Source organism: Heteronotia binoei, chromosome 9 (genome assembly GCF_032191835.1).
Source record: "Heteronotia binoei isolate CCM8104 ecotype False Entrance Well chromosome 9, APGP_CSIRO_Hbin_v1, whole genome shotgun sequence".
NCBI classification, from domain to species: domain Eukaryota; kingdom Metazoa; phylum Chordata; class Lepidosauria; order Squamata; family Gekkonidae; genus Heteronotia; species Heteronotia binoei.
Window position 1 is genome coordinate 102,283,654 of NC_083231.1, and position 12,655 is coordinate 102,296,308.

Consider the following 12,655-nt stretch of genomic DNA (forward strand, 5'->3'; position numbering starts at 1 on the left):
TCAAATAGATAGGACTTATTTTCCAGGTACCAGAACACCTGGCTGGTAATGACTCTCCCTTATTCCCCATCAATAACCAGGCCATGCTAAGACCAGGGGAGGGAGGACAAAACAACCTGCTCTTCACATAACAGAATAGTATGAGGGGGTCAAGAAAAGGAAATTAACAACCCCTTTGCTTGTAGGTAGATGAAAGATGGTTGGAGATGTTAAAGTTTTTTTGGGTTTTTTGGAACTGTTATCTTCTAAAGTAAAAAATGATCATTATGTTACATTAATTTCTTAAGATTTTAATGAAATGTAGAGCAATCCACAGGATTGTAGCTATTGTGCTATGTTAGCACTCATGATGCAAACTGTATGAAAATATAAATTATATTACCCCTGATGATGTTTAGCCCCAATCGACACACTTTGATAATGCTTTCAAAAAAAATGCCAAATGAACTCCTGTAGAGAAAACAGCAAGAATGCCCTCCTGTGTTCTCTTGCTCATAGGATGTGGACGAAAGGTGATACTATTCTCAGCATCTTCTACAGACCATTGGTTTTGCATCCTGATCTCCCTTTCTGATCACTCTAAGTACTTCTGCTCATGAAAGTGTTGTAATTTTGCTGATTTCCCCCTCTCTCTGTGGCTCCCACTTTGGCCTCCCCCCCCCCCCATTGTAAAAGACTGCAGTAAGAGAAAGTGGGGGAAGGGACTGTCATTTATGCATAGCAGCTACACCCAAACCACATAAGGTCTAAGCCATGGTGGTTGATAACAAGGCCTAATATTCCAAAGGTATGATGAGTGATGGTCAGAAGCAGATTTGGAAGTAAAGCCAAAAGGCAGCGAAGTTCTTTCAGGTTTTGATTGATTTTTTTTGTAATCATGGATTTGCATAACTCCTCCCACTCATGTGATTATTCATCTACTTACTATTGGAGTACCTTGCAAAGAACTCACTGGGAAATGGCATCTGTTCCATCAGCAAGAGGTTGTGACTCTATGGTAGAGAATCAGCATTGCTTGCAGAAGGTCCTAAAAGATCCGGGAGTATGTGATATGAAAGAACTCTACCAAGCACCCTGGAGAGCTGCTACCTATCAGAGTAGACAATACTGACCTTGATAGACCAAGGGTCTAACTCAGACTGATTTCGCACTCACCTTACGCCATTCTCACGTTCGTCTTCTCAGCGTGGCTTCCTTCTGATTTCACACTATCTGCTCCGGGGCTGCAGCAAGCTTCAGCTAAAACCCAGTTTCTGTTTGCTGCACGAAAACGCAGATGCTTGCTGCAGCCCTGGGGCAGATAGTGTGAAATCAGAAGGAAGCCACGCTGAGAAGATGAATGTGAGAGCGGCGTAAGGTGAGTGCGACATCGGTCTCAGTGTTAGGCAGCTTCAAGTGATGGTCAGAAGGAGATTTATGTGTATGATAGCATCTGCTGCTTCTCCAGTGTCATTGACAAATGATATTGATACAATGTCCTACATCAGCTTTATATACCTTAAGTTATTATGTACGTATTTCAACACCCCATGATTACTATGTGAATCCCCAGGGAGAAACACACCTTGGAACTCACATTGCTATAGGTTCAGTGTTTGAAATTGCATCATGTACCACAAGGGTTATCCATTTAAGCCTAGTCTGTTATTAAAATGTGTCATCCCCGCTCCGTATCTTAGTGGAACTAATCTTTGTGCTTAATACCGAATTGAGGAGTGTTTTAATGTGTCTGTCTTGCCTTCGTTTTCATTTGTTGCCATCTCAGACCTGCAGACTGCTGAATTTCAGAAGCTGGTGTAATATATTTGTTTTTGCCATCTTCGAGTAGATCACAAGGGGGAAAATACTTCAATTCTTGGTTCTCTCCCCCACCCCCCTGCAATCCTCATTATCATTGCTCTCCAGGTAAAATTGCTCAATTACTTGTTTTTTAGGTAATTAAAATCAGTTATCCTGTAGTCCGTTATAGGCTCACCACCTTCACCTTCTGTCCAGTGTAGGCTCACTTTCATGGTTGTGAGAATAATTTATTTTATTTTATTTATTATTAGAGTTCTGAATTGCCTATCCCTGCTTAAGCAAGGCTCTGGGTGATGTATAACAAAAAAAATAAAATAAAAACATCAAGCATAAGTAAACAATTTAAAACAATTATTTACAGTCTAAAAACAGATGGTAAAATCTAATTGGAATTTAGAGACATTCTCTTATAGAAGGGATGCTTTTTTTGGTCATAGGAGGATAGGTATTCTGATGTAGGAGCCCTAACTGGGACATGAAAAGTAAGTAAGCTGACCCATGCTGTGAGAATTAGGTGGTACAAATACACAGGAGTGCCCCTGTTTTCATTTGTGTGAAAGGTATGCTGTCTTGACCATCTGTTCTAGATTATAAGCCTCCCAAATAGAGGTGCCTGTGTTCCCTTGTAGTCAAATCTGTTTTGTTTCTGCATTAAAACAAACTGCACACAGTCTTCTTTAATTCAGGCAGGATCCACATGTGGTTGAGTGTTGCAGGTGAATGCATAACAGTATGTGAATCCAGTCCAGTTTCTGTGTTTTCAGTGAACCCAACAATCTGGTTGTTCATCTTTATGACCTCTGGCATGTGACTTCCTACACCCTGAAGAGAAGCCACTCTTTCTGATAATCAGACCATTTCCTCTCCTCTTTCAATAACTTCCTCCACCTACTTGCATGTTAAGCAGAATGTTGAGTAGTGATCCTCAGCATTACTTCCTCAGCATACACTCTCCTCAAGGACTCTATTTGAATTACCATAGTCTCACTTTTCTGCCACTCAGCATTACCCTTCCTCTCATGTCTACGCAATCCTGGGCCTGTCCCCACTCCCCTTGATGTCCCGTACATTCCAAAGATCCTGATTTACCATATATCTATCTTATTATTCGTTACTCACTCATGGTAAATTGACTATCCCTATTTTACCTTGAGGGTAAATATTTGAGGATGCTTTAAAAACAGAACAAACTTAAGGGTAAATGAGTAGGAATGCTCCCCCCCCCCCCATTTCAGCCTTTCCCATGCTGACGTTGAGAAGCCAGATCTCTGAGTCATGAGTAGGTGTGTTTTATCTCAAGGGCATATGAAAGTAAATGCACACCTGATACATAGCAAAATTCTGAACATAATACATACATTTCTGTCACTTCATAACTGTAGCTGGTAAGGTTCATTTGAACTATTGATAAAGTTAATTAGAAGATAATTTTGTCCCCCCCTCCATAATATACATTTCCCCCTCTCCCTGCAAAAAAGAGGAACTCATTGTTTTAAATTAGTGCAGGATAGACCCTTGCAGACTAAATAAATGCAGAGAATGCAAGCAGAGCAGAGCTTTTAGCAATTATGTACTAGTATGTGTGTGTGTGTGGGGGGGTGGCCACTTTGAGCATTGACCCATAGTGTGAGAATTACGTGGTACAAATACACAGGAGTGCCCCTGTTTTCACTTGTGTGAAAGGTATGCTGTCTTGACCATCTGCTATAGATTATAAGCCTCCCAAATAGAGGTTCCTGTGTTCCCTTGAGCATGCCACTGATGCTAAATTTAACAACAACCAATTAACCACAACAGTTAATAGTAACAATTGTAAACATGATAGAGCAGGGTTTTCTTATGGTAAAGCGTGGAAGTATTTGGGATTATCTGGATTTCTGTTTGTTTTTTAATATTGTATTTTCTATCCTATTAAAACTTAAGTTGATTTAATGGTACAAACCTTAAAATGGAAAGATAAAACAATAGTGTGTAGCTGGAATTCTCAGAAATGCTAAACAAGGTTTTTGTGCATTAAATTTTCTATCACTAACTTGTATCCATGATTAAGTGAGTCAGTTTGCATAGTCATGTACATACATGCAGGCATTTTAAGTCTGGGGAATTTGAGTACCTTGGAGTGTCCGTCTGCCAACTGTACTGTATCAGCAAACATTCAACTCAGGGAAGCAAACTTAATCCTCAGGGTCAATAAGAGTAAAGCAGCCAGCTTTAATTCAGATCTGCATGAGCTATTCTTGCATGCAGTGGGACTCCGTGGCAGCCTTTCTGTTGCCCAAACATGCACTTCTAATAACACAGGACATCTCATGGAAGACTGAAACGCTAAAGGAAAGGTAGTGTAAAATGATTTCTGCAAGAAAAATGTAAAGAGGTCATGCTATTTTATCCCTCTGAAATTTGTTTGATATAATGCTGCAGCTATGAATAAGCCAAGCAGTAAAACAGTCCTTCAGATATGTTCATGTAATGTAGCTACATAGTCTACACTGTTGAGTTGTGTGTATGTAGGCGCTAATACAAATAGTCTTGTTGGGATGACTTTTGGGAATTTGGCTTTTGAATGAAATCCTTTTTATATTGTATTGCCCGCAAAGTGGTACACCCACTGTAAAGTTAACACAAACCCAACTGTGTTGGTCTTCCTGAAATGCAAGACATGCAACTCACATGGGAATGGGAAGAATGAAGTAATCTTTGAATGGGTTGAGAGTGGGCTTGGGGGTGGGTGGGTGTTTACACCTCTTCTTTCCTTAACTCTCTGCACTCAGATATTGACCAGTGGAATAAGGTAATCGAACAGCTGGGAACACCTTGCCCGGAATTCATGAAGAAACTCCAGCCCACAGTGCGGAACTACGTGGAAAACCGACCTAAATACGCAGGCCTAACTTTCCCCAAACTCTTCCCAGACTCTCTCTTTCCAGCCGATTCAGAACACAACAAACTCAAAGGTAAGAGCAAAGAAGCCATACTTGGACAGCAGAGTGTGAGACTGGGGCTAGGTGACCAGGTCTTGGGTGCCATAGATTCTATTGTCAGATGAGCCATCCTAAATTAGCAAGGGAGGAAAAGCTTTCTGGGGAAAATGCTCGCTCATACTTTCTATCCTGCCTTAAAATATGCCCAAACTAGCCCAGTCTTATCAGAGCTTGGAAGCTAAGCAGAGTCAGTACTTGGATGGGAGACCACCAAGAGATACAAGGGTGGTTGTGCAGAGGAAGGCCAGTGACAAACTACCTCTGCTTATTCTGTGCCTTGAAAGCTCCGTGAGATGCAACTTCATGGGGTCACCATGAGTTGGTTGTGATTTGACAGCACACTTTGCCTTAGTGCTCAAGACACCCAAAGGAGTTCTAAGGAACATGAAGAGGCTACACCGTGGTTCTTTTGGGGTGGGCTTTATCAACCAGGACAGGTTTTTTTAGTCAGTTTCAAGAATTAAAACTCCCTTAATTAGATATCTCTTTAAAACTCATACACTCAAAATCTTTTTGGTGTCTAAGATTCTACTGGACTTGACTCCAGCAGTTCCACAACTGTCTATCACTCAGTCATTTTTGTCTGATGAATATGATACTTGATTAGTAAATGCTATCAGAAAACAATTACGTCAGACTGTCTTCCCTGAAGCAACGTGGCCTTTGGTTGCATTAAAATACCTAATAAAACATACAAAAGAACATGAGAAGAGCCCTGCTGAGCCAGACCAGTGGGTCCATCTAGTCCAGCATCCTGTTTCACCCCACGGCCAACCAGTTGCCCTGAAGGGTCAGCAAAGAGGACACGGGGGTCAAGGCCTTACCCTGATGTTGCTCCTAGCACTGAGTTTCAGAGACTTACTGCCTCTAATTATGGACATTCTGATCCAATCCCACACCATTCCCTCTCACACGCAAGAGTCCTCTAGCATGTCTCCTTATCCCGGAGCATCCATACTACACATAGACAGCTGCAGCCACAGAAGGGTGGTTAGTGCCCAGTGTTATGCATAGGAGAGAGACCAGATTGGGCTTCCAGGGTCATCTTCTTGCTTGAAACAAATATACCATTTCAGGGGATCTATACTCTCACTAAATACACATACAGACACACAAACCTTGCTAGAAACAATGTCAAATTGTGCATTCCACTCATAAAAATGGCTTTGGATTCATTATGTGCCAGCAGAGAAGCAATATGCCACACTGAACACGAACACCCAAGGTTTGATACAGGCAGCCAAGGGCTTACAAGGTGCTTACAGAGATGCTGCCACTGTGTGAAATCACAGGAAAGCAAGACATTTTTAAGCATAAACAGAGCCCATGGTTAACATCAACTCAATGGTGTCCTTCCATAGAACAAAATGATAAATGTGTGATTAATATCGAAAAGGCTTCCAGTCACTGCTCTGCAGCCTTCTACACAACTCGTGGCATTGTATCAGTTTCGCACACATGGATTCCCAAGGTTGCTTGCCGCAGCAACGCATAATGTTTGTTAATCTGCTGTAATTTGCATGTCATTACCCAGAATGCCTTTCCCCTCATACAGCAAGGCTGTTATGCCTGCACTCTGGGGAGTGATTGAAGGTCTGGTCAAATGGCTTTAGATACATTGAGCTCTTCCTATAATCCCCCCACCTACACACACACACTGCACCCCCCGCCCCCCGTGATGAAACAGAATAATGGACTTGAAATGGATTTGAGGCAGATGCAGAGAGCAAGATAATTAAGGTGGTCTTTCGCATACTGGATCATGGATGAGAGCTCTGTGTTCCGTTCCCCCCCACTTTGCAGAATCATTCAAATGTGTCTGTCATCAGATTCTGAGTTGCCATTCTACTTACTAAAAATACGCTTTCTTAACAACATGGCCACAAACCCAGTAAGAATGGTTCTGACATCCTGAAAACCAGGATTGCATCCCTCTGTAGCAGAAGATGATGTTTTGTTACTTAGTTTGTCACCCATAGAAACTATTACAGTCTGCCCCCTGCCTCCACTCAGTTCACTTCTTCAGCTACAGAAATCATCCTACACAAAACATCATCAGTTTGAGGCACAAATAAATACAAACCGGGGGCAGGGGAGAACCTTGAGATTAACTCTTGGAACTCTAAGATTAACACATATATGCTGGGAGCGGTTTTCTTGGATTAAATATATTCAACAAAGTGGTCCAGAGCACGCCAAAGTTTGTGCCATAATGTATCTTGAATGTGTATAATAATGTGAAGATAATGGTCCTTAGACCAGTCATACAGAAGTATAATAAATCTTTTAGTTTTTAGGGTGCCGTGAATGTTTTTTTTTTCATTTTGCTGTAACAGACAGACTACCCCACTCCCTGAATAATTGGCAAAGCCAGTTCTTTAATTGCTCATGGCTAAACAAATAAAATAAAAACAATTACAAAAGCATAAGAACATAAGAAGAGCCATGCTGGATTAGAGATGTGGTCTATATAATTCAGCATCCTGTCTCAAACAGTGGCCACCTGGTCCTCTAGGTGGGCAAACAGCAGGGCACAGAGGTTGAGGCCTTCCCCTGATGTTGCCTCCTGGCTCTGGGATTCAGGTGCAGTGCCTCTAAATGTGGAGGTTCCCCTCAGACACCATGGCGAGCAGCCACTGACAGACCTATCCTCCATGAATCTATCTAATCTCCTTTTAAAGTTGCTTATTCCTGTGGTCATCACTACATCCTTTGGCAGCAAATTCCACATTTTAATCAATCTCAATGTAAAGAAGTATTTTTCAAGCAAAACTTGGAACAGTTATAGCAGGAGAATTTTAAAAAAAAGTAATGTTTTGAGTGTGTGTGTTGACATAAGTTATTCCCACGTCATATTGATATCTAAATAGGTATTTAAAGATCACTTGCTGTGTTGGATCTAGAACAAAATAGGAGTCAAGTGGCACCTTTAAAACCAACTTAGTTTTATTCAGAACCTAAGCTTTCGTGTGCTCTCTAAGCACACTTCATCAGACGAGAAATCCAGTACAGTGACCAAAGCCACACATAGCTGGTAGTCAGTGGCTCAGAATGCAAACTGGTACAAATTTAAGATCCAATGACAGTATAGTAAAATTATCTGATAGGGAGTGGTTTAGAATGCAAAATGGTACAAATTTAAGATTCAGTGACAGAATAGTAAAATTAACAAATTGAGCAAACCTTTGATCTGAGTAGCATGAGCATGCAAAAGCAATAAAACAGTGATATGTCAAAATGTGAGAATGTCTGTTAATGACTATATTGTATTAAGCCTGGGTCAAAAGGAAAGTATTTATATAATTCATATAATTCATATTTATATAATTCAGTATATATTCTAAGACTGAACTTTAGCCATGCCCCATTTCATTTTGCGGGCACACCAGAGAGACTTCTCTGTCTCCCTTCCCTTTCATTAATCTTCTGTGCCCTTGAAATCAAACATTTTCAACAAACATTTTCAAGGGGCCATGGAGTACCTTGACAGACATTTTACTATCAAGTTGTCTTTTGCATTGAATCTAAATAAAGGGAGAGGGCCAGATTTTGTGCTTTACTTGCATGGAAGTTATGCTTCCTCCTTGATGATCTTTCTGCTTGATGGTCTTTCTGCCTAATTGCAAACAAGGAGTAAGGAAGAAAGGGGCACATTAATTGTGGTTTCTGTGAGCACAGGAAAACGCACTTTGCATTTGCTCAGACATATGTGGATTTCCCATAATCCTGGGCTGTGCCTTGGTGATTGCTGGTGTTCTTCGCTAGAAAACCTTTGTGTATGAGCCCATAGTTCGCTGCTGAACCTGAGAGCTGTAGAGAATACGATGTTTAAATTAGCTTTTAAAAATTACATTGATGTAATTATTATGTAAATCTCTGCTTCAGGGTGCATGGGGGTGGGAGGAGGGAAGAGTGACTTTGCCTGGTCTTTTGACAAATGGTTATATGTTGAGTTAGAGATTATTAGGTTGTGCGTAAAATCAGTAGTTGGTATTTATATTATGGTCTGTTCTGGAAGAAATACATGAGAGTATTTGTACTCTACTGAGGGATGTGCAAATATACCCTTTCCCATTTCTTTTTATTGCCTCTTATGGTCATTCTGCAAATTTTCAACCCTCCCATTTCCAGTTGCCGTTTCCACGACATGTATATGTTATATACCATTTATTTGCAGCTGACATAAAAAAAAAACATTGGGAAAAGTGTTAATTTTAATGAGGAAAATTTGGCATGAGAAAGCAGAAAATGGCACATAGACAATAACTTCGAACAAGAGTAAAGTGATTTTGAAATGGGGATCTTTACGTTGCAGGGATGGAAAATTCGAAAGCATTCCCATCCCTGTTGCCTTTGGAATACAGGGCAACTGTTCTGAATATTATTCGCCACTATTGCTCCTATTTTATTTGTAAAACATGCTATGAATGAAGAATGAGCGGGGGTTTTCATATCTCAAATAAGAATCATTTGTGTCAGGAATTAAGAATAAACACTAGACATACAGATAGTTAAAACAACAACAACATGATAGTTCAGTGGCACAAACTGTTTGATAGTAAGAACAATAGAACTGGTTGCACACCCACATTTGGTGTGTGTGTTCGTTTCGACTGACAGTTCCAAGACACCTGATTTTGCATTAGAAGAATACTGTTTCCCTCCCTGTCAGTCCTACAAGTGAGAGGTTAATCCAGCTCCTTCTGCCAGAATAGCTCAAGCGCTGGTCTCTCTTGGCCAGATTCCATGCTTTATTTGCGACTCCCGCAGGTTTATGGATTCTCCAGGGCTTTCAGTAGCAAAGGACACTGGGGCAGCCGTGCATCTGTTCCCATTCAGACTCTGAATGGCTTTTATAGGGAAGCAGATAGTTTACTGCAAACAAAGCGGATTTCGGCTAGGGATACCACAGTAATCCACCTTTGGATTTCTGATGCAGATATTATCGTACTGGGAACAGCAGTCCTGTTATTGCCACCATAATAGGGATTGAGCTGTATGACTTTTTTATCTGCCTAGACAATCTAAAGATGAGCCATATTAACACCTTAGAAGCAGCTATGTTAGAAGCAACATAGAAAGTAATGTTTAAATCTTTATATGGGAAATGATCCTATAGATCAGGGAGACATTTCTTCCTGTTGCAGACTATGTTTGGATTCTGCCTCATTTTATTTGAGAATTTCATAGCATTCCATGTTTTGCTTTTTTGGCTCTAACAAATACCTGCCTGTAAGATATTATTTTAGAACCCTATAGAAAACTCATAAATATGTCAGTTGGTCTAGGATTTCTGCTAATCCTGAACAATCAAGAAATTGGGTGTTTCAAAAGGTGTGGAAATGTTCCAAATACAAGGGAATTGCTATTCTTTTTGTTTATACTTCAGGTTTGTGATGCTTTTAATTAATTTGGAGCCATTGTCTTCATGTTCATTATTGAGCACAGTTTGGCGTAGTGGTTAAGTGCACGGACTCTTATCTGGGCGAATTGGGTTTGATTCCCCACGCCTCCACTTGCACCTGCTGGAATGGCCTTGGTTCAGCCATAGCTCTCTCAGAGCTGTCCTTGAAAGGGCAGCTTCTGTAAGAACTTTCAGCCCCACCTACCTCATGGAGTGTCTGTTGTGGGAGAGGAAGATAAAGGAGATTGTGAGCTGCTTTGAGACTCTGAGATTCAGAGTGAAGGGTGGGATATAAATCCATCGTCGTGGTCATCATCAGCATCATCTCCTCCTCCTCCACCACCTCCTCCTTCTTCTTCACATCTGGACTAGGAGTAAATATGGTGTTTCCTATAAGCAGGGAAAGCAATTAGCCCATGCTCCCAGGTATTTTTAAAACAAGATGATTCCAAGGAAGATATTAACAGATAAAAATAATGTTACTTTTTCTTCTTTAATCAAGAGTATGTGCTTCTAAGGAGAAAAGCAATGGGGTTGGGGAATCTGAGGTGGGCAGCAGGCAGAGAAAATGCTGAAAATCAGCGTCCTTCCATTCAGAAAAATCTTACCCACTTCTCTCTACTACAGCCCCCATTCCACATGGCTTTTGAACCTGCATGTCCCTGATTCTCAGCATAACTTTTTTTTTTCCATGATCAGCGGGGTCTGTTTCTTTTTCACCAGCCCATTGTGTCCATGTACCAGCATACGTGGGCAGGTTTCAGGACAGTGCCTGCAAACCAACTCCTCCCTTTAGGCACATTGGTTCGTTCCTACATTAGTCATATGCACAAGGTTCTGGACAGGAATATATTGTGATATGTCAAGGGAGAGAGAAGGTAAGGCAAACCCATAGGGGGATTCATAGGTAAGAATAAGAAATCTGGACTGGATCCGGGAGTGGACACGGATTTAAGGAGCATGTCAGATGGTCAGAACAATTAGAACAGCAACAAATGATCTTGACTGCAGGTAGAAGTTGGGAGTGTGAACTGTGGTGTCAAAACACCAATGAGGAAGATTCTGCAATAGGCAAGACCAGACAGAAAAGGAGTGTGAAGCAAAGTTAATGCTGCGTGTATGTAGAGGAAGGACTATATTTTATGTTGTAAAGGGGAAAGCAACATTACCTGGTTGGGTATTCTAATTATGGAGGGCAAGAGAGAAAGAAGAGATTAAAAAAAAATCTAGCCATAACATTGTGCTTGTTCTACAGGGTACGTGGAGAAAAGTGTATGAGGAACAGGAAACTGGTGGAGGGTGTGGCAGAATGTGCCTGCAGTAGTCTGCAGATCCTGTTTCACCCTGCTCTCCACACAACACCCGGAGAGGCTTTCCTCTCTCTCCAGTAACCCACCACCACCACCTGACCCTTGTATGGAGTTGCCCACTGAGAGCATCAGGACTCTCATCTTCCCTTCCAAGTTCTGAGGCCTTGCCTCTGCGTCTCCCTCTGCCCAGTGTCTGGTCATCCTGGGGACAGTTTACTGCCTTGTGTGCCCACTTGCCAACTGCCTGCCTTCCGCCCAGCACCCCTTTTAAAATAATGCCTGAGATGGTGGATGTCTGTGTGGTACAGAGAACCACTCCCAGCATCAAAAGTTATAAAGTATTTATTTTTAAACAGGTCACAAGCATACTTTTAGCACAGCACCAGATTGAGCAAGGGATTCCAAAGATATGGGTAAAATGCTAATTCTCTGTCCCTCTCTTTCTCCATGCTCTATCACAGGGGTGGCCAACGGTAGCTCTCCAGATGTTTTTTGCCTACAGCTCCCATCAGCCCCAGCCATTGGCCATGCTGGCTGGGGCTGATGGGAATTGTAGGCAAAAAACATCTGGAGAGCTACCGTTGGCCACTCTTGCTCTATCAGATGTTAAAATATAGGAGAGGGTCCTCTGGTTTAGGAAGTTACAGACAGGTCCGGCACTAGGGATTCTGCCACTAAAGGCAGACCCCTGTGCAGCACCCCTCCCCCCCCAAATCGAAATGCGCGTGCAGCACAATGATGTCAAACGTGATGTCATCAAGCAGGCCAGGGACAGGGAGAGCCGAGGCTTGCAGCACAATGATGTCAAAAGTGATGTCATCAAGCAGGACAGGGACAGGGAGAGCCGAGCCGAGGTACGCAAGCCCCCCCCCCTTGATGTGAGGAAAGCTGAGGCTTGTGCATTGCGCTCAGAAGTGAGCAAGGTACACAAGCCCCGCCTCCTCTGTTTGGGGCAGGGAAAGCCAAGGCTTGTGCTCGCCCAAGAGCTGGCACCCAAAGCAACTGCCGAATGTTGCCTAATGTACGCGCCGGCTCTGGTTACAGATCTCTCTCCAGAGATTCAATACCTTGAAGATCTCTCCAGCTCTTCTGGCTACCCCATAGCTGCTGCTCCTTGTAGACTTCAGCTAAGTGTTCTGTCTTCTCTCCTGGACTTAGCC

The 12,655-nt window shown here is 42.1% G+C and overlaps 1 protein-coding gene across 5 annotated transcripts in view; it reads left to right on the forward strand.

Annotated features, from left to right (window-relative positions):
* MAPK10 (mitogen-activated protein kinase 10) overlaps positions 1-12,655 on the forward strand; it is a 313,465-nt gene that overhangs the window by 264,834 nt on the left and 35,976 nt on the right. For all 5 annotated transcript variants that reach the window (XM_060247089.1, XM_060247090.1, XM_060247092.1 and 2 more), the window contains one exon: positions 4,572-4,754. In XM_060247089.1, the coding sequence (XP_060103072.1) occupies positions 4,572-4,754 (183 nt within the window). The remainder of the gene's footprint in view (positions 1-4,571; positions 4,755-12,655) is intronic.